The 27,970-nt window shown below is 41.4% G+C and overlaps 1 protein-coding gene across 9 annotated transcripts in view; it reads left to right on the top strand.

The window, feature by feature from the left end:
• DOCK3 (dedicator of cytokinesis 3) overlaps positions 1 to 27,970 on the top strand; it is a 403,879-nt gene that overhangs the window by 302,540 nt on the left and 73,369 nt on the right. For all 9 annotated transcript variants that reach the window (XM_060308605.1, XM_060308604.1, XM_060308607.1 and 6 more), the window contains exons 15-22: positions 10,242 to 10,366; positions 11,891 to 12,053; positions 12,574 to 12,680; positions 13,263 to 13,434; positions 13,804 to 13,901; positions 22,199 to 22,282; positions 23,325 to 23,425; positions 27,491 to 27,572. In XM_060308605.1, the coding sequence (XP_060164588.1) occupies positions 10,242 to 10,366; positions 11,891 to 12,053; positions 12,574 to 12,680; positions 13,263 to 13,434; positions 13,804 to 13,901; positions 22,199 to 22,282; positions 23,325 to 23,425; positions 27,491 to 27,572 (932 nt within the window). The remainder of the gene's footprint in view (positions 1 to 10,241; positions 10,367 to 11,890; positions 12,054 to 12,573; positions 12,681 to 13,262; positions 13,435 to 13,803; positions 13,902 to 22,198; positions 22,283 to 23,324; positions 23,426 to 27,490; positions 27,573 to 27,970) is intronic.

Here is a 27,970-nt window from a genome sequence, read left to right as displayed (position 1 = left end):
GCAGTCTGCAGCCAGTTGCTCCTTTGACTCTTGTTGGCATCTGTTCTTTTCCAGAAGCCCCCACATATGTTCACCAGTGCAGCACAGCAATGCAGCAGATGAGCTTTTTTGTCTCCTATGGAGACCGGATGGTAGGAATCAATACAGAACTTCTCATGAGGATGGATTTTTATACTCTTCTCTTCAATTACATTTCCTAGAGGAGAATCCCCTCATAGGAACATCCTCTTTAAGGAAAATAGTGCCTATAGTGTCAATGAATCCCAGTTCAGTTCATGTAGGAATAGCAGATATATTTGTATCAGAAAAATGAATCATAATGAAAATACCATAATGTATCAGAAAAATGGGTCAGGCAAATGGTATAAGTTAGGCACTGTGAATAGTACTATCTGGCCAGTTTCTCAGAAATTGTCTAACTCCTTTCATCTAATTCCTGATGGAGAGCCAGGGCAGAAAGTGGGAATGCATTGACTCTCAAGTGTGGTTCCAGCAGGTCAATCTCAGGTTCATGCTTCCTGGCCAGGGGGATGCAGACCAAGCTAGAGAAGTGGATCCAAACAGGCCATCAGAACCAAGGGGGCTGTAGGGAGTGAGGGAAGAAGGGTAGAGGCATGGCTCCGATGGATGGCAGGTGGTCTGATAACCAGAGAAGATGGGAACAAGGAGAGGGAAAGCAGACAGACTGTTTGTCTGGATGAATTATGGGAGGAGTAGTAGCCCTACCTTTTCCAGTGATTTTTTTTTTTTTTTTAGTGATGTGATTTTATTTTATTTTATTTTTTTAACATCTTTATTGGAGTATAATTGCTTTACAATGGTGTGTTAGTTTCTGCTTTGTAACAAAGTGAATCAGCTATCCATATACATATATCCCCATATCTCCTCCCTCCCACCCTCCCTGAGTTTTAATGTTCTGTTAAAAGTTTATTTGCCTTTGTTTAAAGGAGCCAAGCCAGGCTAGACTAAACTGATTGTGACCACTCTAAATATCACCTATTTGGAGTTCTTCATGGTGCTGTAAAATCCTCTTGTTGGAAATATTTGCCAGCACATACCCAGAGGAGAGTATGGCCTGAGTATAGAGAAGGCCTGTGTGATGGATCCCAGCTGCCCTCCAACTTCCCACATTATGCCCAGACTTGTTTTCTGTTGCCTTCGTTCTCTGTCCATAGACACTGTGAATGCAGAGCAAGCTGCTGTGACAGCCTTTGTCTCCTGCTCATGCACACAGGAGGGTCTTTTGTATGAGAGTCCTAGGCCATTTAATCAATTCCTAATCAATTCTGTGTTTATCTTTAAATACTTAGGAGACTTCATGCTTATGAAAGGCCCCCATCTGACTATTGTAGAGGTGATGTCCTCCACAGGATGTTTCTTTCATCCTGTCCCGACACGTTCCTCAGCCCTCGATGACCCTGGTAATCAGGAAAAGAAGAGCCCGGGCATAGTTCCTGGCTTCTTGGCAACATGTCACTGAAGAAATAATTAGTAGTTACCAAAATTGTTCTGGTGATCTTATTTTCATTAGGTATCCGGGCTCATGATGTAGAGTCATATATTCTAAAAAATGTACTTAAAGTTCTTTCTCTCTTTTAAGAACTTGTTTGTCTAAGATTTGGACATATCCTTCCTCTTAGCCTTCACACAGTCACAGAATCAAAACAAAGTGAGCAGAGACTAGAAAGGAGCAAGCTTCAGTCAAAAATTTTTAAGCAAACTTTAATTTCAGGAGTTGCAGTATCCAGACCTCATCTATGGAAAGAGATCTTTTTGTGGAGCACTCTGCATCTCTTTGTGTCATTGGCACACAGGTTTATAAAGGATTTCTGAGAATGTTAGACATGACCATGGAAATAAGCAGTATCAGTATCATTGGTGAGGCAAGCTGAGTTTAAGGGGAGTTTCCCTCCTTTGGGCAGCTAAGGAATCATCGTATGATGTGCCCTATAAGGCAGAGACGCTGACAATCCTGGGATGTCCAAACTGGGGCTGTGAGTGTGCTCTTCGCTGTGTTGTCTGCCCTTGAAGTACTGAGTGCTGGAGCTGAAAGTAAGGATTGATTCACAGGCAGGAAACAGTCCTTTATGCATCTGTCCTCTCCTTTACCTTTCCTTCCCCCTGAGGAAAGAATTTTTTGCATAGATGGCCACTCTCAGGACTGTGCACTAACAACTGACAGCCACCTTAATGCACCCCAAGGTATCATCAGAGTAGGTTTGCCATCCTTGGGCAAGGGGATAGGGCTAGCCCTGCAGGTCCTGCTGGAGCAGCAGGAAAAGTGTGCAGCAGTGTCTTAAATTGTGGTCAGCCTGTCTTGGGAAACCATGTCTGTGGCAAGAAGTCCCTAAGTGAGGTCACCCCTCCACCTGCAGCTGGTCCACTCTTCACCTGGGCTGCAGCAATCCCACACCTTACAGTCCTGGTGTGACCGAGTTACAAGAAGTTGCGACTTCTTGATACATGGTCATATGGGAAATGAAATAAATTATGTTAGTAACTGTGAGCATTTGAACACTTAAGTCTGAGAAATTAGAGTAACTGGGGAAATTAGAATTATTCGTATACTGTGATTCTTATTTTGAAACTACCAGCATATGGCAGAAACCACCAGATACTAATCTGGAGAGGTCCTTTTTATCAGATGGCCCAGATAGGTCCTTGTCAAAGCATACTGACAGAGCTTACAGCTCTGAGTTTCAGCATTTAGACAAGTTACAACCACACCAGTATCTAACATACCATTTCAAAAAAGGTCTTTCTGATGGTCTCCTGTTGCTTTCCATGAGTGTGTACACATACACCATGTGACTGGTGTGAACAGGAGATGTCCTACTCTTTGCCACAGCTGAGGCCCTGACTACACAGCCATCCAGCTGTGCTCATGACCCATGGTGGTGAGTAGGAGGCAAGTCTGCCATTGCTGGTGTTCTGGGAGGTCACAGAGAAGGCACATCAACCCAGGAAACGTCATCCAAGATTATAGAAGGATAAACAGATGCGGGAATTTAAACCTTACTTTGAAACTGAGCACTTAACAGACTTTTGTTGGTTTGTCACCATATTTCTATGGGTATTTCCTCCTTTCCTCCAAACTCATTTTAGTTGCATATGAAAGCTAATAACTCTATAGCACACTTTTACTCCTTTCTTAGATTTTTTTTTTTTTTTTTTTTTTTTTGCGGTACGCGGGCCTCTCACTGTTGTGGCCTCTCCCGTTGCGGAGCACAGGCTCCGGACGCGCAGGCCCAGTGGCCATGGCTCACGGGCCCAGCCGCTCCGCGGCATGTGGGATCCTCCTGGACCGGGGCACGAACCCGTGTCCCCCACATCAGCAGGCGGACTCTCAACCACTGTGCCACCAGGGAAGCCCTCTTAGATTTTTTTCAAGAAACTGGAGAGGAAATATTGGAGCAGGGCAGGTGTTTCAGGTGAATGAGGTGAATGTTGAAGTTAACATTGTTTTCTGTGTCTCATTTGTCAGAATTAGCCAAAATAAAACTTTAAAGAAAACTGTCTGCCAGAAGACTGTAAACTGAAAGGAATGATTTAAAACCACTTGCTCAAGAATGGTCTGTACCCTTCTCCAGACCACATCTAAGCCAGCAGAGATGTGCCACCAGCTTCTGTGTAGTTCTCTAACTGTTAGCTTTCCTGGAGAGTCTGTTCCCTGGAGTCAGTAGGAATACAGAGCTCTGTCATGCCTCTGTGGGAAATAAATATTTTAACTTGTTTTATAAACCTTGAATTTTTAAGGTTATCATTTACTGTGGACGTTATGGGCCAAGTTTCATGTTAGTTAAATGAGCTTCTCTCTTGTCAGAAGAAATCTGCCCTTTGATTTAGTATGTTCTAGCTGATGGCCAAGTTTTTCCTAAAGCAGTAGTTCTCTAACTTTAGTATGTATCAGAATCACCTGCAGTGCTTGGAAAAACACAGATTGCTAAGCCTCTAACCCAAGAGTTTCTGAGATAGTAGGATTGGGGTGGGACCTGAGAATTTGTATCCCTCACAGGCTCTCAAATGACGGCGATGCTGCTGGTTTAGGACCCCCTTTGAGAACTATGCCCTAGAGAGTACTCTGCTTTAGGGATGCTTTGCCCTTCCCTGAGTCAGACCTGGCACAAGCTCGTCTCTGGGTTGCCCTGACCTTGCCCTTTAGAAGGCAGCTATGCTGGCATGGCAGCCCTCTAGGGGGCCCCCTGACTCTTGCCCTTGTGCTCAAAAATACACTCTGTCCTTTGCTTTGACCCCTGATAAAACGTGCATGCTTCATCACCAACCTGCAAGTGATGTTTTTTTTTCTCTTTTCCTGTTTGTCTTAATTGTTCTTGTTTTTCTCTGTGCTGTCCCCTCATTCTTGCCCCTTTGTTTCTGGTGCAGAGATGAAGATAGTTGGGTGTAAGTTCCTGCTTTTGTGTGTCCTGTCTGCTTTTGCCTGCTTTGTTTCCATCTTCATTTGTTTCACGGAATGTTATGCTGCAATACTGGGGTGGGGTGTCATTTACATTATTAATCCTTCATCAGCCTCACCTTTTGGGATAACTGACAAGACATTGGAGAAGCTACCAGCCCAGCCTAGAGACTGTGTATTACTTAGGGTATTCATTAAGATCAGAGAAAACTAAGGACTTGTTGGAATGTTTAGAAAACCTTTAAAAGCCCTAGGTGAATAGATACAGGAAAGGATTTTTGTGAGACGGATCAGCTACTCCCATTGAAAAGAAAATGAGTAGTGCTTATCCCAAGCTACAAAGAATCAGAAAGGCAGAAAGATGCTCTTTTCAGCTCTGCTGGACACATCTCATGACTTTTGAAAGAGACACGACTTTTGAAAGAAAAGCTATTCTCAGCAGAGTGATGAAAGTATTTACCAGAAGTAGATTCATAGGACTGTGGTCAGTCTGAGTGTCAAATGAAGCTTTGGCAGTATCTCTAAGGGAGGGTTTAGGAATAATCACATCTGGTCCCACGACAGGTTGGAAGATCATCACATCCCTGATCCAAGAAGGGAATAATCGTATATAGTGATGTCACACTATGCCCATTCCTGTCATCCTGTTAGAGCAGAGAACATCACTGACTTCATAGCAAAAGAAACCAGAAGTGTTGACACTGAAGACATGGTTAGAAGAATAAGGAAGCTGTCTTTCCTGGATACTAAAGAAATCCTCCCGAGAGCCTTTTTTTAGTCTCTTCCTCAGAATAAGAATTACTACAACATAAAGCATTGGTCATGTGTCTGAAGGTGTCCATATTAAATGGTAGTTAACATCTCCACATCTCCATGAATGCTGTCAGGAGACTCCTATTCTGCCAAGAGACAGGATTGGCACCATCCCAAGCAGGCTGCTGTGTCTGCTGGGAGAAAGTTCTAGTTTTACATGGTCTTAAGGGAAAGAAAGCACTATCCACAGAAGCTCTTCCTAATCCTATCTAGAATTAGACAAGGTCTAAATAATGTATTTAATACTGTTATCCTTGAACCTAGAGCCTCCACACATGTGGTGTGAGTAACTTATACAGAAGGAACATGAATGTAATAAAGAATCCAAGCAAGTCTTAGTGCCCAGGGACTTCCCTGGTGGCACAGTGGTTTAGAATCCGCCTGCCAGTGCAGGGGACACGGGTTCGAGCCCTGGTCTGGGAAGATCCCACATGCCGCGGAACAGCTGAGCCCATGCGCCACAGCTACTGAGCCTGCGCTCTAGAGCCTGCGAACCACAACTACTGAAGCCCGCGAGCTGCAACTACTGAAGCCCGTGCTTCATGCCACAACAAGAGAAGCCACCCGCAATGAGAAGCCTGCACACCACAACGAAGAGTAGTCCCCACTCACCACAACCAAGACACTGCTGCAAACCTGTGTAGGCTGTCCTGGACCATTTCTCCTGGCATAGAATTCTACACAGGTTGGAACTATGTGGCCCCAAAACTTCAAGTAAGGCTGGAGTGTCTGGCAAGAGACTATCTTGCTAACAGATGCTCTGGTACCTGAGCTGGACCTTGAAGATTCTGACACCTCTACGGAGACTGCTTTCAGAAGAGACCTGCAAACACGTTGTGAGCTGTTTCTCCAAAGTCATGCTAGGATTCAGGTCTTTGGATGATCAGACCTGGCCACTGAAGCATGCACTTTTCTCTCTGCTGGATGCAGCTCTGTCACAGTGCTCCTCAGCCCTCTGAGATTACTGGCAGCTGAAAAGCACTGTTTCCTTCTAAGACCTATCACTCTCTAAGGACCCCAGAATGTTTCACGCCAATCCCTGACACAATAAGATGGCCTCAAATTCATTACCTTCCTCCTTCCCAGCAGCTGTTTATTGTAGACTTCTAGGAATCTGGATTTTTGATGTGTAGTTGCAGCATAGTGATGCTGCTCTTGACCCTTGAACACTCCAATTCAGGTATCAGCAAACTATAGCCCATAGGCCAAATCCAGCAGCCTGTTTTTGTACTACCTACCAGCTAAGAATGGTTTTTTACATTTTAAAAGGGTTGTGAAAACAAAGAACATGTGACAGAGACCTATGTGACCTACAAAGCCTAAGATACTTACTATCTGACCTCTTAGAGAAAAAGTTTGCCAGCCTCTGCCTACTCTTAAGTCCCTAGTTCTCTGACATGCAGTTATACCAACAGCTGTCACTGGCTGCTGTGTGAAACTGTGAAAGGGACAAAGATTATTTATTCTGAAGCCCTCTTACAAGAACAACCTCATTCATTCATCTTCCCATTCAAGAAACTCTGTTGCATGTCAACTGAGCACTAAGCATTCAGAGATGTAAGGCATTGCTGATGTTGTTAGAGGCTCTGCCAACCTTAGGAAGCAGAGGACACCGAACAAATGGAGTCAGGGCTGCCCTCAACAATACGCACTCCCACTCCCCGTGGAAAAGCCTCCCCCTTCCATACCCGTCCCAGCATTCCTCCATGCTGCCTAAGAGGTGCCCAGTCCCCCACCCTCAGCCAGACTTCACTAGTATCTTCCAAGCAGACCCCCACTTTATAGTCCCCTGATGTTAAACCCTGGAGAGCATCAGAATTACCTGATGATTTTTTTTTAAATACAAGTACACAAGCCCACCCAAGACCCACTAGAATCTCAAAGGGTGAATATTAGAAATCTAATTTTAACAAGCTCCCTAGGTGATTCAAATACAGTCAGCCAGGCAGTGGTCTTCAGACTACCTCAGAAACCACTGTTCAGGACTTCTCTTTCCCATTCTTATGATAAGGTGCCTGTCCTCATCCCTCTCTTGGTAATATTTCTTGGCCATTGGTGCTAAAGTTTACATGAGCCTCCTGGAGACAGTACCTTAACCCAGAGGCATGATTCCACTTGTAGGCTTTGTGAACATGTAACATACAATAAGGATAGCTGAAGAGCAGGGACCCTGGGAAGCTCTCTGTAAGGCAGGCCTGGGTCATTACATTCTGGAGCTTTTCACATTTGTTTCTTCTAGTTCCTTGAGAATTAGTGGAGAGCTCAATTTAAATGATCCTCCAGAGAGCTTTTGACAAGAAGGCCCCAGCACCATTAACTATTAAAAAGTGCTGCTTTCAAAACTGAGGCCATAATTTGCAAAAACTGCAACCCGTAAGGCAGCCTGATACCTATTCTGACTGAGAACAACCTTGGTCTAGGCAGGTCTGTTCTCTAAATAAAGAGCAAAGATCTGATGAAATCAAGCTGTTTCAGTGTGTAACCCAGAAGGTACAGTTGCTTGTATTTATAAATTTTCTCAGCTAGACGATCACCAAAGCATTCTGTTTAAATAGAAAATTTTAAAAGAATGAAAACTGTAGGAATGTCTAGCTCAGTCCTTCCATTTGAAATTGGCATTTTGGTTTAAAATACCCTGGAGGAGCTGCCCAGGAGCTATGAGCTCACTCTATAAAACCAAAATAGACCAAATTCTGTCATTGTCAATCTCCAAGACAATACCCAATTTAGTATTAGTATTTTATATCATATATTGCTAGGAAAAGTTTGAAATGTTCCATTTAAGGACATACTTATTATAATATGGTTAACTTTTGTATAGAGCCACAGAAATTTATATGTTTGTACAAGCTAGACTACTATTGCTAGTAGCCAACATCTGCTTTTAAAAGTCACGTGAATTATCTTGAGAATAACTGCCAGAGAGTGCTGACTTATACCACGGTGATTTTAAACAAAGCACCTATTCTTCAGATATTAAAATTCTCTAGACTATTCACTTTATGCCAAATCGTCCTCGAAATTGAATAATTACTTAAATTCCATAGAAAAGCTAATGTGTAACTGAAAAGCTTTTATCAGGAGAAAGCTCTGAGATGTCTGTTCCAGTTGTTAAAAATTTAAGGTGTAACCAACTCTGATTTATCCCATTATAATGGCAATAACCCATAGTAAAGTTCCCAGTTAATTTTGAATTTTACTTTCAAGGCTGATTTTATTCAGCCTCTGTTCTGATGGTAGCAAAGTAATGAATTTGAGTTTTCCTTCTCCTTCTGCTAGTCTTCCCCACCCTACCTACACACCTATTAAAATAGGTGACCTGCTAGGAGGGCCCAAGCAGGGATGTTCAAAAGAGGAAGATTAAAGTGTCAAACTCATCAAACTTCAAAGGAGAGGTTCTACTCAACCCAGGAGGAAAGTCTATATGGACTGCAAGGATGGACACCCTGAAGTCTGTCCCACCTACCCAGCAGTTGCATTTGTGTGTGATTTTCAAGAACACATTTTCCTCTTCCCTTCATGGTATCCTCAGGGCTATTTGTTTGGGGAAATAGCTTTCACACATTAGAGGAAGTTCTCTGCGCTTTCAGAGAATAATTGTTTCTCAGGGACTGCTCTTCCCCACTTGGGTCAAAGTGTTTTGAGAGTATTATGTGACCAAATAACCATGATTGCACTCCTACAGTAGGAAGGCAACCTGAATAATAGAAGGTCTGGTCATGAAGACCCCCAAAGCCCAGGATATATGCCAGTCCTGGTCTATCACTGTTTCATATGTAAGAGACACTCAGACACTTCCACAGTTAGAGAGGTGGACAGTGCAGAAAAGGAGCTGTCAGTCATCATGTATCTGACCAAACCAGAAAGCTCAGTTGCTAACCAAAAACAAAGACTTATGTCATTGTGATTCCAAGTAATGAACAGATTTAGATGTGCCAGTTTTTCTAAAAACTGAAGGAGAAAGTATTTCTGGCTTCTGAATTGGCTTGCTTTGCAAGTTAATTAATTGTTCCGTTAACTTTTAGTTGATTTCTTCAGGCTCCTAACACATCTTCACTTTGGCCTTACCTGGTTTCCTTTGTCATTTCATTCCTTTGAAGATTTTTTTTCCCACAGCCTTTACTATTTTTTTGAAAGTCAAAAGCCCTTCTTTAGTTTGTGTTAAGTAAAATTCGTCATTTTATGGGTTTAGAAGCTTAGAGCAGCCTAAATAAGCTCCTTTTATGCATGAACAGACAATTCCTTCCCCCCTAAAAAAAGGCATTTGAGACTTAGGTCATTTCAGACTTGCAGTTTGAGCTACTGCTGCCCAGTCTCAAGCAGCAGGTATGGGCTAGAGTCAGAGCACGCAGAAGCAACAAGAGCACAACAGACTGTCGCCCCAGTCCTTTGGCACCTGGAGAGTCACCTGCTCCCAGAGCACTTGCTACAAAAAGAAGACAAACTGACAGTCCAGTGACCTCTGCCTGACACTCCAGCAGGGAATGGGATTTGGAGGTAAGCCTCCAGAAGGAAGTAGTAGTTTATCCTCTAGTCAGACTCAGAAGGATTGAGGGTTGCAAAAAGAAAGCAAAGAAAAAAAAAGAGAAATGATTTTTTTGTTTTTTGTTTTTTTTTTGAGGGAAAGGAGGAGGGATTAGTAGTTAAGACATAGACATGATTAAAATAAGTGTTATTCCTGTTGATTCTAAAATCTTTCCTGACTGGGGGACTTAGATTACAGCTATTCTCCTGGAGGGGAGAGAGACTGAGCAGACACCTGCAATCTGCCTTTTCCCACCCTAGACAAGCTGTGGTGAACACCTGTAAGATTCAGACTTAGAGAGCACATGACTAACCAACCTGAGTACTGCTGCACTGATATTGGTAGAATGTCCATTGTTATTAACCAAGCTTGGAATGCCCTGAGCACCCACCTGAACCCTGGAGGATCCAGATGCTAGCTTTGTCCTCCATGCACATGGGGCAGAGTGGCTTCTGTGGTCATGAAGACATGACATTTCTTTCCCCACAGGTGATATCCGCAATGACCTGTACCTAACCCTGGAGAAGGGGGACTTCGAGAGAGGGGGAAAGAGTGTACAGAAGAATATTGAAGTGACCATGTATGTGCTTTATGCAGATGGAGAAATCTTGAAGGTAAAGTTTGCCAGTCAGTTTGGAATGGAGGCTAATCCTGTAATAATTTTAGTGCTTTTGTGGACTTTGTCCAGAGACCCATCCTCTTCAGGAAGAGCTGAACTCAAATCACCCCATATGCATTCTTCTCCGCCTTAGCCTTTCTTCAAGGAAATTCTACAGTATGCTCTGATGACTTGCAGTGTCATACAGCCTTTTTAGAAATTCTTCCTAGTGTCTGACCTGAATCCTTCCTGTTCTAATTTAGACCTATTCCCTCTAGTTCTGTCCTACATGTTACTTTTTCAGCCACCTGTCTAGCATCGAGCTGCCTAGTTTTGGTAACTGTTATTAGGTCCCACGCTTTTTGTTCCTTGAGCTAATATGGAAAGTTATACTTTCCCTTTAGTAAAGGGTGGAACTTAGGTACCCACTTGCTGTTACCAAGTTATGTGGCAAGGAACAGCAGACTCAGGCCGTAAAAGATGATTTCTAGCCAGTGCAGTACAAGGATCCTCTGTCACTCTTCATTAAAAGAGAAGACCTGGAATGCTGTTTTTCTACTGTCATTATGTCAGTTTTTCCCTCAGTCAGTCATGGTCAAGTCCCTGGCAAATAAAAAGGCATTATTTTCATGTCTCTTGGTAGAAGGCAAATCACTCTTTTACAAACCTTGCTTCTGTGTGTTGACATCAGCCTTATGAGGTAGGCAGACCAGGAGTGATCGTCCATATTTTACAGAAGGAAAAAGGTGAAGTTAGTCAGAGTCATCTCCCAAACCTAGAAAGAAATGGAGGGTAATGTTGAAATGGTGGTAGAAACAATGATTTGTGTGTCATTTTAAAAACCCACCTCAAGGACTAAGGCATGTTCATTGTTTGTATGAATAATGCTGAGGTCAGCAGAGCTGTCAGCTGTTCACACCACCCTGTGTGGACAAGGAGCTGCTCCTGATTGTATTGTCCACAGCTTCCTGGCGGGCCTGGGACTGGGTTTTCACATCAATATTTGGGAACTGGGGTCAAGTTAAATCTGGTCTACCTTGTTTATATCCAAGGACAGTCAGCCATGGGCAACCTAAAATGCCAGTGCAACATTAGGCCAAAGATTAGAAAACAAGCTCCACTTTATTTTATTTAATTAATTATTTAATTTTTAAAATTTAATTTTATTATTTAATTATTTTTCTGATCTGGAAAGTGCCATATACGGTTGACTTCTCCTATGAATTCGTTGTTTCCTTTCTTAATGAGGATGAAGAGCCTACCTTAGTGATTCAGATGCACCACTCAGCTTCTCTCATGTTTATTAAGCAATGAGTGTGGTTACCTCTGCCCCAAGGAAAACAAGGAGCATTGTGACTGCTCATTTCTTATACCATCTAGACAGTTGTTTCCAAAAGTACTGAATTTAAGTCATCTTATAGATTTGGCCTGATGGGAAAATGAGACCTGCACAAAGGAGAAAATGAAATGTCCTAGGTGACATGGAAATCCAAGGGATCCCTCCAGGAAGATGGCACCTTACTTTGCTTCTCTCTTCCAGGATTGCATCAGCTTGGGTTCAGGAGAGCCGAATAGGAGTTCGTACCACTCCTTCGTCCTCTACCACAGTAATAGTCCTCGCTGGGGAGAAATTATCAAATTGCCCATCCCCATTGATCGGTTCCGGGGCTCCCACCTGCGCTTCGAGTTCAGACACTGTTCCAGTGAGTGAGACTTCTCTCCACATTCCTTTGAGGATATGAATATAACTCTTTCCTCTCTGGAACAGAAGTAAGAGAGTTCTTACTATTGGGGGAAGAAAATTAGGAGTTGTGTACTTAGAGATGGGATATCATCAGAGGCTGTCCTTTGGACAGTGATTCAGAAACATGGGATCTGGTATTGTCCTGTTGTAGTGTCTGACCTGGATGCTGGATAATTGCCAGGGTCATTCCTCTTTGGGGGTTTCCTTTGTATGTATTAAACTCCTTCTTAAAGAGCCCCTGGTTTATCAAGACTAGCAATTTAGTTTCTATTTGAGTCTAGGTTGCCTGTGTACCTTGGGATATGAATGGAAACTCAGTCTAGTACATTTCTCATCATTCTTGCCGTCAGGTTGCTACCTAATTAATGAACAAAGTAAGGGACAAAGAAGTAAAGAGCATCGGTGATAAGCCAAAAGGGAATTGCTGTTGAAAAGCAAAGTGTGTGGCAAAACAACTAATGCTTGGCTCTGATTTGCAGCAAAGGACAAAGGGGAAAAGAAACTCTTTGGCTTTGCATTCTCACCCCTGATGCGGGATGACGGCACCACCCTCTCAGATGATATCCACGAGCTCTATGTGTACAAGGTACAGAGCCTGGCTGTCTCTCACCCTGCTGAGACCACTCTCACACATGGTTCTCAGTTAGGTGGTTTTCACTGAGCGGGCCAGACGATCCAGGGTAATGCGCTGGTTGAGACAGCAGGACAGCTGTGGGCAGTCTTTTGTCTTCTAAATGAAGTGAGCTTCCTCCCATAAGTAATGCCAGCAGGGCCTTTGTTTTCCACCTCCCACTCCACTAGTCATGGAAATCTGTTACCAACCCCTCTGTGCTCTTATGGCCTTGGCTTGTTCATTCCGCGACCTGCTATTTGAGATTGGGGTTCTGTCAGCTGTCACAGCATAGCTGGCACTCAAGGTTGCCTGCATACCAGGTAGAGGCCACGAGCCCCACCATGTTCTCTTTAAAAGGCATGTGAGCCGTTCTGGAGAAAGAAATGAAAAGCACTTTTAAAGTGCTTAGAAAGCACTCTTCTAAGAGGACCTGAGGTCCAAGGTCCAGCCTCAGGAAGATGAGAGTAAACATCAACTCAGAAATTCCCTGGGACCTGATTTTTTACAGGTGGCATGGTTCAAGAAACATTCTGTATTCTCTACTTTTGCCTATAGTGTGATGAGAATAGCACGTTTAACAACCATGCTCTGTACTTGGGCCTGCCCTGCTGCAAAGAGGACTATAACGGCTGCCCTAACATCCCCTCCAGCCTCATCTTCCAACGCAGCACCAAAGAGTCTTTCTTCATTTCCACACAGCTCTCCTCCACCAAACTCACCCAGAATGGTAGGTGATGGTGCCTGCAGCATGGTGCCCTCCACTGTTCTCACTTGCTGGTCCATGTTGCTGATACATGTTAAAAGAGACAAATTATTGCTTTTTCATGCCACAGTGAGGGAATTCTTTTCATATGTAATTGAAGAAATCATTCGGCAATAGCAGCCTATGAGATTTTCCATGGTTTTAGCAGCTCCTGAGTGACATTCAGACTTTACAGATGTGTCTTTAGCCTTTATCTCAGCACTCCAGAGGCTGTTATACTGCTCGTAGCTATTTCTGTCCTTCTAGGTCTCACCTGTCCTTGGCAGGGAGAGTCTGGGCTTTGCTTGTCCATGACGAAGCCAGGGTTCACTGTCTTTTGGGCTTGCTTCCTAGTGGACCTCCTTGCTCTGCTGAAATGGAAGGCCTTTCCAGACCGGATCATGGACATCCTAGGGCGTCTGCGGCATGTCAGTGGGGAGGAAATTGTTAAGGTATGGCTTCACACAATTCACACATGCTACCTGAGCAAGAATCTGGGCAGAAGGCCCCACTTCCCCTTGATTTCTGCCAGTAAGCCTCTAAGACCATTTCTCGAGGTATATAATTAGGTGAGTAGAAATACAGGTATTTTTCTTTCTTAACTTCTTTTTTTTAAGTAGGTATCACATCAGGTTTATTACCTTTTAGAAACTACCTTTAAGTTTTAAGCCCTATTTTCTGCCTTGTTTTTCTTCCTAGAAAGCAAACTGGTAATTAAAGGGCAGTGATAAAAACACCCTCTCAGAAACAATCCCAGTGTGTGCTGCTGCCCACATGCCTTTAGGTCTCCTCTCCCTTCCTCTCTCTTCCCTTACTTTGTAAACCTTTACCACAAATCCAGCCTGATGTCTTCTTGGCTCTACTCTCTTGATTATCTACAGGAACTCTGAATACTCTCCATTAACTGTAACTGTTGATTTTGCCCAGACTCTCACTAGAGTCCGTAATAGGGGACCCTTCCTTACTCCCTTCCTCAATTGCTTTTTCAAGTACTTTTGTGACATTTCCTATCTAATGGTCTGAGCAGGCTGACAGCAACACTACCAGACCCCAGTTGTTTTCCATAGGGCTTCTCCGCAGTGTGTAGAAGCCAGGTGTTTGCCCACCTGACTTTAGCTCAAGAAAACTCCCAGGCACTTCCTGATGGTGAAAGCCCAGTAGGTGGATTCTGCACAATGGACTGAACTCAGCTGAGGAAAATGGAAGTACTTTTGGTGATCAGCAAGGGCAATGGAATGTAGGATAGAGATTAAATGTCAAGAAGGCAACTTGTCTATCAGTGAGCATTCTTGGCTTTATCATTGCAAGTGTCAAATCTATTAGCATTGCACTGTCTGTACTTTCATTTTACAGCTTCCATTGACTCAATAATACACAACATGGTGTCTCCAAACAAGGAATAATTTTAAAGTCTGTGTATGGCTTTGTACTTTTTTGAAGTCTTTTATGAATTTTGTCTTAATCAATTGATCAGAATATTATACATTTTTAAAAGAACATTTTGAAAAGAACAAAGAACATTTGTACTTTTTTGAAGTCTTGTATGAATTTTGTGTTAATCAATTGATCAGAATATTATACATTTTTAAAAGAACTCTTTATACAAACAAGCTAATACTAGTTTTTGAAACTTAAGATAAATGCCCTTATACTCAGGGCATTTTTTGCCTTCTAAATATATGAAAAATTTAACCAGTAAAACAGACCAGGTATTAAGAAAAGTCTGTGATCCTTTTAAGGCTGAGTTGTTACATTCCCGACAAAAGAACATCCTACCAGCATTTCTGGTTTTAGCAACAGTATTTGTCTCAAGCCAGCCGGAGAGAATTAAAGAGATTATGCTAGCATTTTAATTAATTTTTACTTTTTATTGTAAGATTTCAAACATACCATAAAAAGTTGACAGAATAGAATAAATAACCATACATGTACCTATCCTATCAGTTACCCCTGACATCAGCCCATGGTCAGTCCTGCCCATAAACTCCTCAGCCATGCCTTCTACCTTCTATTGTTTTGAAATAAGTTGTAAACATTATATCATTAAATTGCATTTTGACCAACAGAATATTAGATTTGATTTTTTAAGACTGGGAGCATCCGTGAGTATTTATTATTCTCTCTCTTGGTTTTTGCATCTTAGAAAGAAAAAGGCACGTGTTCAAAAAACAATGGTGATTCCAGATATTTTACCCTCTTTGACAGCCCTCATCAGCTGCATTTTCCCTTCTCCTGGAATAGTAATTTCTAGACCAAAGAATAGTTTCTATAGTTAAGGCCTAGCTTGCCACAGCCTCATCCAAATGTCCTCTACAGAGTTAGGCCATAGAGGAGAACAAGGGACTATCAAATTTTGGGGGACCCAGGAAAGTAAGCCCTTTTTCTCAACATGGATTTGGCATCAGAATCAGTTAGATTGGGACTTCCCTGGTGGTGCAGTGATTAAGAATCCACCTGCCAAGGCAGGGGACACAGGTTCAAGCCCTGCTCCAGGAAGATCCCACATGCCGCAGAGCAGCTAAGCCCGTGAGCCACAACTACTGAGCCTAAGCTCTAGAGCCCGTGAGCCACAACTACTGAAGCCCACACGCCTAGAGCCTCTGCTCCACAACAGGAGAAGCCACTGCAATGAGAAGCCCGCGCACTGCAACAAAGAGTAGCCCCCCCTGCTCTGAGGCGGGAGTGCGAGCGGGGGCGTCAGCGTCGGGCCCAGCGGCTGGAGGCCAGACTCACCACACACACCGGTCTCTTTGGAAAGGGTAAGAAAAAGAAGAGGAAGAGAGAGAAACTACAGGAATCTACATCAGCTGTGTGGATGAAAGGCTCTTGGTGATGCAGCCAGGAGTCAGTGCTGTGCCTCTGAGGTGGGAGAGCCAACTTCAGGACACTGGTCCACAAGAGACCTCCCACATAATATCAAACGGCGAATATCTCCCAGAGATCTCCATCTCAACACCAGCACCCAGCTTCACTCAATGACCAGCAAGCTACAGTGTGGGACACCCTATGCCAAACAACTAGCAAGACAGGAGCACAACCCCACCCATTAGCAGAGAGGCTGCCTAAAATCATAATAAGTCCACAGACACCCCAAAACACACCACCAGACGTGGACCTAACCACCAGAAAGACAAGATCCAGCTTCATCCACCAGAACACAGGCACTAGTCCCCTCCACCAGGAAGCCTACACAGCCCACTGAACCAACTCTAGCCACTGGGGACAGACACCAAAAGCAACGGGAACTACGAACCTGCAGCGTGCAAAAAGGAGACCCCAAACACAGTAAGATAAGCAAAATGAGAAGACAGAAAAACACACAGCAGATGAAGGAGCAAGATAAAAACCCACCAGACCTAACAAATGAAGAGGAAATAGGCAGTCTACCTGAAAAAGAATTCAGAATAATGATAGTAAAGATGATCCAAAATCTTGGAAATAGAATAGACAAAATGCAAGAAACATTTAACAAGAACCTAGAAGAACTAAAGATGAAACAAGCAATGATGAACAACACAATAAATGAAATTTAAAATACTCTAGATGGGATCAATAGCAGAATAACTGAGGCAGAGGAATGGATAAGTGACCTGGAAGATAAAATAGTGGAAATAACTACAGCAGAGCAGAATAAAGAAAAAAGAATGAAAAGAACCGAGTACAGTCTCAGAGACCTCTGGGACAACATCAAATGCACCAACATTCGAATTATAGGGGTTCCAGAAGAAGAAGAGAAAAAGAAAGGGACTGAGAAAATATTTGAAGAGATTATAGTTGAAAACTTCCCTAATATGGGTAAGGAAATAGTTAATCAAGTCCAGGAAGCACAGAGAGTCCCATACAGGATAAATCCAAGGAGAAATACGCCAAGACACATATTAATCAAACTGTCAAAAATTAAATACAAAGCAAACATATTAAAAACAGCAAGGGAAAAACAACAAATAACACACAAGGGAATCCCCATAAGGTTAACAGCTGATCTTTCAGCAGAAACTCTGCAAGCCAGAAGGAGTGGCAGGGCATATTTAAAGTGATGAAGGAGAAAAACCTTCAGCCAAGATTACTCTACCCAGCAAGGATCTTATTCAGATTTGATGGAGAAATTAAAACCTTTACAGACAAGTGAAAGCTGAGAGAGTTCAGCACCACCAAACCAGCTTTACAGCAAATGCTAAAGGAACTTCTCTAGGCAAGAAACACAAGAGAAGGAAAAGACCTACAATAACAAACCCAAAACAATTAAGAAAATGGAAATAGGAACATACATATTGATAATTACCTTAAATGTAAGTGGACAAAATGCTCCCACCAAAAGACACAGACTGGCTGAATGGACACAAAAACAAGACCCACATATATGCTGTCTACAAGAGACCCACTTCTGACCTAGAGACACATACAGACTGAAAGTAAGGGGATGGAAAAAGATACTCCATGCAAATGGAAACCAAAAGAAAGCTGGAGTAGCAATTCTCATATCAGACAAAATAGACTTTAAAATAAAGACTATTAGAAGACACAAAGAAGGACACTACATAATGATCAAGGGATCAATCCAAGAAGAAGAGATAACCATTGTAAATATTTATGCACCCAACATAGGAGCACCTCAGTACATAAGGCAAATACTAACAGCCATAAAAGGGGAAATCGACAGTAACACATTCATAGTAGGAGACTTTAACACCCCACTTTCACCAATGGACAGATCATCCAAAATGAAAATAAATAAGGAAACACAAGCTTTAAATGATACATTAAACAAGATGGACTTAATTGATATTTATAGGACATTCCATCCAAAAACAACAGAATACACATTTTTCTCAAGTGCTCATATAACATTCTCCAGGATAGATCATAGCTTGGGACACAAATCAAGCCTTGATAAATTTAAGAAAATTGAAATTGTATCAAGTATCTTTTCCGACCACAACACTATGAGACTAGATATCAATTACAGGAAAAGATCTGTAAAAAATACAAATACATGGAGGCTAAACAATACACTACTTAATAACGAAGTGATCACTGAAGAAACCAAAGAGGAAATCAAAAAATACCTAGAAACAAATGACAATGGAGACATGACGACCCAAAACCTATGGGATGCAGCAAAAGCAGTTCTAAGAGGGAAGTTAATAGCAATACAATCCTACCTTAAGAAACAGGAAACATCTCGAATAAACAACCTAACCTTGCACCTAAAGCAATTAGAGAAGGAAGAACAAAAGAACCCCAAAGTTAGCAGAAGGAAAGAAATCATAAAAATCAGATCAGAAATAAATGAAAAAGAAATGAAGGAAACGATAGCAAAGATCAATAAAACTAAAAGCTGGTTCTTTGAGAAGATAAACAAAATTGATAAACCGTTAGCTAGACTCATCAAGAAAAAAAGGGAGAAGACTCAAATCAATAGAATTAGAAATAAAAAAGGAGAAGTAACAACTGACACTGCAGAAATACAAAGGATCATGAGAGATTACTACAAGCAACTCTATGCCATTAAAATTGACAACCTGAAAGAAATGGACTAATTCTTAGAAAAGCACAACCTTCCGAGACTGAAACAGGAAGAAATAGAAAATATAAACAGACCAATCACAAACCCTGAATTTTAAACTGTGATTAAAAATCTTCCAACAAACAAAAGCCCAGGACCAGATGGCTTCACAGGTGATTCTATACATAGAGAATCCTAAAGATGCTACCAGAAAACTACTAGAGCTAATCAATGAATTTGGTAAAGTAGCAGGATACAAAATTAATGCACAGAAATCTCTCGCATTCCTATACACTAATGGTGAAAAATCTGAAAGTGAAATCAAGAAAATACTCCCATTTACCATTGCAACAAAAAGAATAAAATATCTAGAAATAAACCTACCTAAGGAGACAAAAGACCTGTATGCAGAAAATTATAAGACACTGATGAAAGAAATTAAAGATGATACAAATAGATGGAGAGAAATACCATGTTATTGGATTGGAAGAATCAACATTGTGAAAATGACTCTACTACCCAAAGCAATCTACAGATTCAATGCAATCCCTATCAAACTACCACTGGTATTTTTCACAGAACTAGAACAAAAAGTTTCACAATTTGTATGGAACACAAAAGACCCCAAATAGCCAAAGCAATCTTGAGAACGAAAAACGGAGCTGGAGGAATCAGGCTCCCTGACTTCAGACTATACTACAAAGCTACAGTAATCAAGACAGTATAGTACTGGCACAAAAACAGAAAGATAGATCAATGGAACAGGATAGAAAGCCCAGAGATAAACCCACGCACATATGGTCACCTTATCTTTGATAAAGGAGGCAGGAATGTACAGTGGAGAAAGGACAGCCTCTTCAATAGTGGTGCTGGGAAAACTGGACAGGTACATGTAAAAGTATGAGATTAGATCACTCCGTAACACCATACACAAAAATAAGCTCAAAATGGATTAAGGACCTAAATGTAAGGCCAGAAACTATCAAACTCTTAGAGGAAAACATAGGCAGAACACTCTATGACATAAATCACAGCAAGATCCTTTTTGACCCACCTCCTAGAGAAATGGAAATAAAAACAAAAATAAACAAATGGGACCTAATGAAACTTCAAAGCTTTTGCACAGCAAAGGAAACCATAAACAAGACCAAAAGACAACCCTCAGAATGGGAGAAAATATTTGCAAATGAAGCTACTGACAAAGGATTAATCTCCAAAATTTACAAGCAGCTCACGCAGCTCAATAACAAAAAAACAAACAACCCAATCCAAAAATGGGCAGAAGACCTAAATAGACATTTCTCCAAAGAAGATATACAGACTGCCAACAAACACATGAAAGAATGCTCAACATCATTAATCATTAGAGAAATGCAAATCAAAACTACCATGAGATATCATCTTGCACCAGTCAGAACGGCCATCATCAAAAAATCTAGAAAGAATAGATGCTGGAGAGGGTGTGGAGAAAAGGGAACACTCTTGCACTGCTGGTGGGAATGTGAATTGGTACAGCCACTATGGAGAACATTATGGAGGTTCCTTAAAAAACTACAAATAGAACCACCATATGACCCAGCAATCCCACTACTGGGCATATACCCTGAGAAAACCATGATTCAGAAAGAGTCATGTACCAAAATGTTCATTGCAGCTCTACTTACAATAGCCCGGAGATGGAAACAACCTAAGTGTCCATCATCGGATGAGTGGATAAAGAAGATGTGGCACATATATACAATGGAATATTACTCAACCATAAAAAGAAACAAAATTGAGCTATTTGTAATGAGGTGGATAGACCTAGAGTCTGTGATACAGAGTGAAGTAAGTCAGAAAGAGAAAGACAGATACCGTATGCTAACACATATATATGGAATTTAAGAAAAAAAATGTCACGAATAGGGGTAAGACAGGAATAAAGACACAGACCTGCTAGAGAACGGACTTGAGGATATGGGGAGGGGGAAGGGTAAGCTGTGACAAAGCGAGAGAGAGGCATGGACCTATATACACTACCAAACGTAAGGTAGATAGCTAGTGGGAAGCAGCCGCATAGCACAGGGAGATCAGCTCGGTGCTTTGTGACCGCCTGGAGGGGTGGGATAGGGAGGGTGGGAGGGAGGGAGACTCAAGAGGGAAGAGATATGGGAACATATGTATATGTATAACTGATTCACTTTGTTATAAAGCAGAAACTAACACACCATTATAAAGCAATTATACTTCAATAAAGATGTAATAATAAATAAATACTTAAAAAAAGATGTGGCACATATATACAATGGAATATTACTCAGCCATAAAAAGAAATGAAATTGAGCTATTTGTAATGAGGTGGATGGACCTAGAGTCTGTCATACAGAGTGAAGTAAGTCAGAAAGGGAAAGACAAATACCGTATGGTAACACATATATATGGAATTTAAGAAAAGAAAAATGTCATGAAGAACCTAGAGGTAAGACAGGAATAAAGACACAGACCTACTAGAGAATGGACTTGAGGATATGGGGAGGGGGAAGGGTAAGCTGTGACAAAGTGAGAGAGTGGCATGGATATATATACGCTACCAAACGTAAAATAGATAGCTAGTGGGAAGCAGCCGCATAGCACAGGGATATCAGCTGGGGGCCTTGTGACCACCTGGAGGGGTGGGATAGGGAGGGTGGGAGGGAGGGAGACACAAGAGGGAAGAGGTATGGGAACATATGTATATGTATAACTGATTCACTTTGTTATAAAGCAGAAATGAACACACCATTGTAGAGCAATTATACTCCAATAAAGAGGGGGAAAAAAAAAAAGAGTAGCCCCCACTCACTGCAACTAGAGAAAGCCCGCACACAGCAACGAAGACCCAATGCAGCCGATAAATAAATAGTTTATTTTTTTAAAAAAAAGAATCACTTAGATTGTCTTTATTTCAAAATTACTGTTCTACATGGATGTCCTATGTTTTTTAGGTAATTGCTCTTTCCTTATAAGTTTATCACTTACCCAAGAGGAAGAGCCTCTTTAAGTCTCTCTTAGGGCCCTTTGGGCTGTAAGCAAACACCCCCAAGTCCACCTAGTTATTTCTTGGCTAGGCGGAGGTGGGATACTAGGTTATTTTTAAGTGGTGGTTTGAGATATTAGGGGATCTTTGACTTTGTTTACTGGGAAATAAATTCATTGGTGTATGGAAGTTTGAACATGTGTCCAAGGTCCAAAGACCTGAGCCCTCTGATTTTTATGCTGTTGCAGTTTCTACAGGACATCTTAGATACGCTGTTTGTGATTTTGGATGATAATACAGAGAAATATGGCCTGTTGGTGTTTCAGTCTTTGGTAAGTCTCACCCTTCCTGATTTTTATTAATTATTCCCGTCACATATTTTTTAAAAATCTAAGGAAAGCAACTTATTATAACGAGTCAGCACAAGATGTAGATGTTTCCAATAGAAAAGGAACTGAGGAGTGTCACCCAAGGAAGACCAACAATCACCCTACCAGGCAGAGCCCTACAAGATCAAATCTGGACTTCAACTTTGTAGTTTTGATACTCAGTCTCACCACTGTTGCAGGGTTTCCTAGCCCCTGAAATAGTGACCTACACCAACAAAAGGCCCAGAGACTAATATAGGAAACAAGACAGCCTGTTTTTCCACTTACAAAAGTAGGATACAACCACCAGGAAAAGCAGAGACTCACTTGTGCTGGTGGAGCACCACACTCTCTTTCTCTATGCAGTGGTTTGGGAGCCAGAGTCTCAGAAGGTTGCTTAGTGTGCAAGGACAGTGATTTGGATGTTCAGTGCGTTTTGTTGAATATATCCAGTCCTACAGGAGGGCTGTATGTTCAAGGAGAACCAGATACTCTGAGTCTACCTGATAGATGAGGAGCAGAGGCAAGAGTTAGAATGGTACTTGCAAAGTTTGCTTCTCTGGCTTTTCTTCTTCCTTGTTTCCCTGGCCAGCCAACCCCATTTCCGAAGGGTACAGCCTTTCATAGGCTGGTTTGGCTTAGAGGACAATATTTTTCTCTCTCTCTTTTCCAAGTTTTTTGAGACAACTTAGTGTTTATGCCACCTACACAGGTATTGTTTTGTATTCCCTAGGTCCATATTGAACCACCTAGCACTCGTGAAGAGAGAAGCTCAAAGTAACACTGGCATTGACAAATGAGTCCCAAGTTTGGAATGGGAGGCCAGGGATGTTAGGAATAGAACAAATATGACAGAAATACAGACACAGAATGGAAATCCTACATTCACTGGGAACACTGGAGAAAACACTAGCAGTTTGCCATTCCTTGAAGAATCAAGAGTTGTTTCCTGCTGGGGATAGGTTTGAGGCCTCCAATTAATTCTGCTACCCTCCATCTCTCCCAGGTATTCATCATCAACCTGCTCCGAGACATCAAATATTTCCATTTCCGACCTGTAATGGACACATACATCCAGAAGCACTTTGCTGGAGCCCTGGCATACAAGTAAGTTGCATTTGGCACCATCATTAGGACTTGTGTTTGACTAGAAAAACGGGCTTTTAAAAAGTTCAGTGGCACCAACATTTGTTCAGCAGACCTTTTTTTTTTAAACTTAATTTACTTATTTTTTAACCCTGGTAAAATACACAGCATAAAACGTATCATCTTAACCAATTTTTTTTATAAGGGTAACCTCTCTTTTTTTCTTTTTTTTTAAAGAATCAATTTTATTTATTTGCTTATTTTTGGTTACATTGGGTCTTCATTGCTGCACGTGGGCTTTCTGTAGCTGTGGTGAGCGGGGGCTACTCTCTGTGGTGGTGTGCGGCTTCTCATTGCGGTGGCTTCTCTTATTGCGAAGCACAAGCTCTAGGCACACAGGCTCAGTCGTTGTGGCACTCGGGCTTAGTTGCTCTGCAGCATGTGGGATCTTCCCAGACCAGGGATTGAACCCGTGTCCCCTGCATTGGCAGGCGGATTCTTAACCACTGGGTCACCAGAGAATTCCCTTAACCATTTTTAAGTGTACAGCTCAGTGGCATTAAGTATATCTACATTTTTGTACAACCATCACCACCATTCATCTCCAGAACTGTTTTCATCTTGCAAAACTGAAGCTCTGTACCCATTAACCAATAACTTCCCATTCCCCCCCCCCACCAGCCCTCGTGTAATCACCATTATACTTTTTGTCTATGGATTTGCTAATCTGGGACCTCATATAAATTGAATCATACAATATTTGTCTCTTTGTGACTGGCTTATTTCACTTACCATAATGTCCTCAGTGCTCATCCATGTCATAGCATGTGTCAGAATTTCCTTCCTTTTATTCTAAATAATGTTCCACTGTATATACCACATTTTGTTTATCCATTCATCTGTTGATGAATACTTGGCTATATTTATCCACCTTTCAGCAATTGTGAATAATGCTACTATGAACATGGGCATACAAATATCTCTTAGAGACCCTGCTTTCAAGTCTTTTGGGTATATACCCAGAAATGGAATGGGTAGATCATATGATAATCCTATTTTTAATTTTTTAAGGAACCACCATACTATTTTCCACAGCAGCTGCACCATTTTACATTCCCACCAATAATGCACAAGTGTTCCAATATCTCCACATTCTCGCCAATACTTGTTACTTTCTGGTTTTTTTGTATTTTTTTTAATAGTAGCCTTTCTAATGGGTATGAGATGGTATCTTGTGGTTTTGATTTGCATTTCCCTAATGATTAGTGATGTTGAGCATCTCTTCATGTGCTTATTGACCATTTATATATCTTCTTTGGAGAAAAATCTGTAAGTCCTTTGCCTATTTTTGAATCAGGTTGTTTGGTTGGTTGTTGCTGAGCTGTAATTCTGGATATTAACCCATTTTCAGGGATATGATTTGCAAATATTTTCTCCCATTGCCTTTTTAATCTGTTGATTGTGTCTTTTGATGCACAGAAGTCTTCAATTTTGATATAGTTTAATTTATCTAATTTTTCTTTCATTGCCTATGTTTTGATGTCTTATCCAAGAAATGATTGCTTAATCCAATGTCATGAAACTTTTCTCCTATGTTTTTGTATAAGAGTTTTATCTCTTACATTTAGGTATTTGATTAATTTTAAATTAATTTTTGTTTATTGTGCAACATAAGGGTCCAATTTTATTCTTTTGTGTGTGGATATTTAGTTTTTCCAATACAACTTGTAGAAAAAGAATATCCTTTTCCCATTTAATGATGAAAATCATTTGGCCGTATACGTGAGGGTTTATTTCTGGGCTGTTTTATTCTATTGATGTATGTATCTGTCTTTATGCCAGTCCCACCCTGTTTTGACTAGTCTTTATAATCAAAGTTAAAGTTACTCTTTGTAGCTTTGTAGGATGTTTGAAATCAGGAAGTGTGCATCCTCTAACTTTGTTCTTTTTCAAGATTGTTTTGGCTGTTTGGGGTCCCTAGAGATTCCATATGAACTTTAGGATGGATTTTTCTATTTCTGCAAAAAATGTCATTGGGATTTTGATAGAGATTGCATTGAATTTGTAGATCACTTTGGATAGTGTTGACATCTTAACCAAATTAAGTCTCCCAATCCATGAATGTGGATGTCTTTCCATTTATTATTAACTTCTTTAATTTCTTTCTCTTTTTTTTTCAGCAACATTTTGTTTTCAAAGTATAAGTCTTTCACCCCCTTGGTTAACGTTATTCCTAAGTATTTTATTCTTTTTTGATGCTACTGTAAATGGATTGTTTTCTTAATTTTCTTTTTTGATTGTTCATTGTTGGTATATAGAAAAGCAAATGATTTATATATGTTGATTTTGTTGCAGTGTTGCTGAATTCATTTATTAGTTCTAACAGAGTTTTTTGTGGATTCTTTAGATTTTTCTATATACAAGATCATGTTAGCTACAAACAAAGATAATCTTATTTCTTCCTTTCCAATTTGGATGCCTTTTTTTTTTTTTTTTTTTTTTGGCAGTACGCGGGCCTCTCACCGTTGTGGCCTCTCCCGTTGTGGAGCACAGGCTCCGGACGCACAGGCTCAGCGGCCATGGCTCACGGGCCCAGCCACTCTGTGGCATGAGGGATCCTCCCGGACCGGGGCATGAACCCGTGTCCCCTGCATTGGCAGGTGGACTCTCAACCACTGTGCCACCAGGGAGGCCCCAATTTGGATGCCTTTTATTGCTTTTCCTTGCCCAATTGCTCTTTCACTACTAATATGTTGAATAGAAGTGGCAAAAGCAGGCATCCTTGCCTTGTTTCTGATCTTAGAGGAACGCATTTCAGTCTTTTACCGTTGAGTATGATGTTAGATGTTAGCTTTCCGCTGATGTTTTAAACTAGAGTTTATTACATAGTTGTCATATTTTCCTTCTAAGAAATGATGGCAGAGCTGCTAAAAATATGTCTTGCTTTTTCAGTGAGAAACATGTGAATAGCTAACTATAGTACTGACAAATAAATATCAAAGAAAAGAAAAAGATAGTCAATAAAAGAGATAATATGAATAATAAACATGGGAAACACTCACAGCTTATCTAAAACCATTAAAGCAATTTTTAAAGTCACCATATTATTCTATGGAATGAGTACAAGTTGTTTTTTGTTTTTTGTTTTTTAATTTATTTGGTTGCACCAGGTCTTAGTTGCAACAGGCGGGCTCCTTAGTTGCGGCACATAGACTCCTTAGTTGTGGCATGCACGTGGGATCTAGTTCCCTGACCAGGGATCGAACCCAGGCCCTGCATTGGGAGCACAGAGTCTTATCCACTGTGCCACCAGGGTAGTCCCAGAACAAGTTTAGAAAACAAAACCGAAGGGTTCTGAGGCTGTGGAATCACTGGAACTCTGACACTTTGATGTCACTTTGGAGAGCAGGCACTGCGCTGTGTACTTTACATGTGTCATCTCATTAGAATTCACAGTTTGAGATGTACTATTGTTTCCTCTACATTTTAAATGAAAAGAATGAGGACAGAGGACCCAAATAACTTGCCCAAGGATGCAAAGCTAGAAACTGATAGGCCTAAGATGCGAACTGTTATCTGACGAGGGCCTGCACTCTTGCCCTGTGTACTCTTTTGCCATGTAAATGTGAAGGCCTTCTGACCCTGTAATCCCATTCCACTCAGATGACTTGGTCCTAAGGAAATAAGATCATTGGGATGGCAAGGAGAGGCACACCGGACTATATACCTTTATTCAGAGTGTGTTGTATGTTCGGGAGACTTAGCAGTTTTAAACAAAACAAAACAAAACACACATCCAGTCCCAGACTTCGGGAAAACTTTCTTGTAATCAGAAAAAATGTGTGTCAGGGAAAGTGGGAAAGAATGATTATAATTGCTGATTGAAATGTGGCAACTCTTTTTGGACAGGGAGTGTTGTCTGGTCTTGGATGATCTAAAGATTCCACAGCTGTATTGGATCCATCACTCTATTCTAGCTCATTAGCAGTATATTATTTCCTATATGGCTAATTCAGGACTGCAAATATTTTAGGCTGCATTGCTCTTGGATTAACGTGAGGTTTCTGAAACTGTTCTTTTTCCTAGGGAGCTAATCCGCTGTTTGAAGTGGTACATGGACTGCTCGGCAGAACTGATTCGGCAGGATCACATTCAGGAAGCCATGAGGGTAATGTACTGAGCTTGCTGTACAAAAAGGGCCCACCCCTGCAGAACTTTGCAAGTAGCCTCAATGGAGTAGTGTGCAGGACAAGTGTAGACAGCCAGTACACTGCTCTGCTTTCAGGAATGACTGCCTTGATCCACATAACTGCCTTTTCCTCACTTTGATTTTGCCCTAAAAGGTCTTTATTCCTCATAATTTTATCTTAAAGCAGGAGGGAGGGATGATGTGCATGTGGCTCTGAGCCATCCTCCCTGCCTGGTTTCTACCAACAATGTCAGTCTTTGCTTCCACTGGCTAAAATATCATATCTCCTTCTAAGCCAGTGTTGGTGGCAACATTGATGAGAAATAAGATCTTCCAATACTTTTCCCTTCTTCAGTAGTTACTAAACATTGTTTTCT

This window comes from Globicephala melas, chromosome 11 (genome assembly GCF_963455315.2).
Source record: "Globicephala melas chromosome 11, mGloMel1.2, whole genome shotgun sequence".
Lineage (NCBI taxonomy): Eukaryota > Metazoa > Chordata > Mammalia > Artiodactyla > Delphinidae > Globicephala > Globicephala melas.
This window is presented reverse-complemented; position numbering and strand designations above follow the sequence as displayed.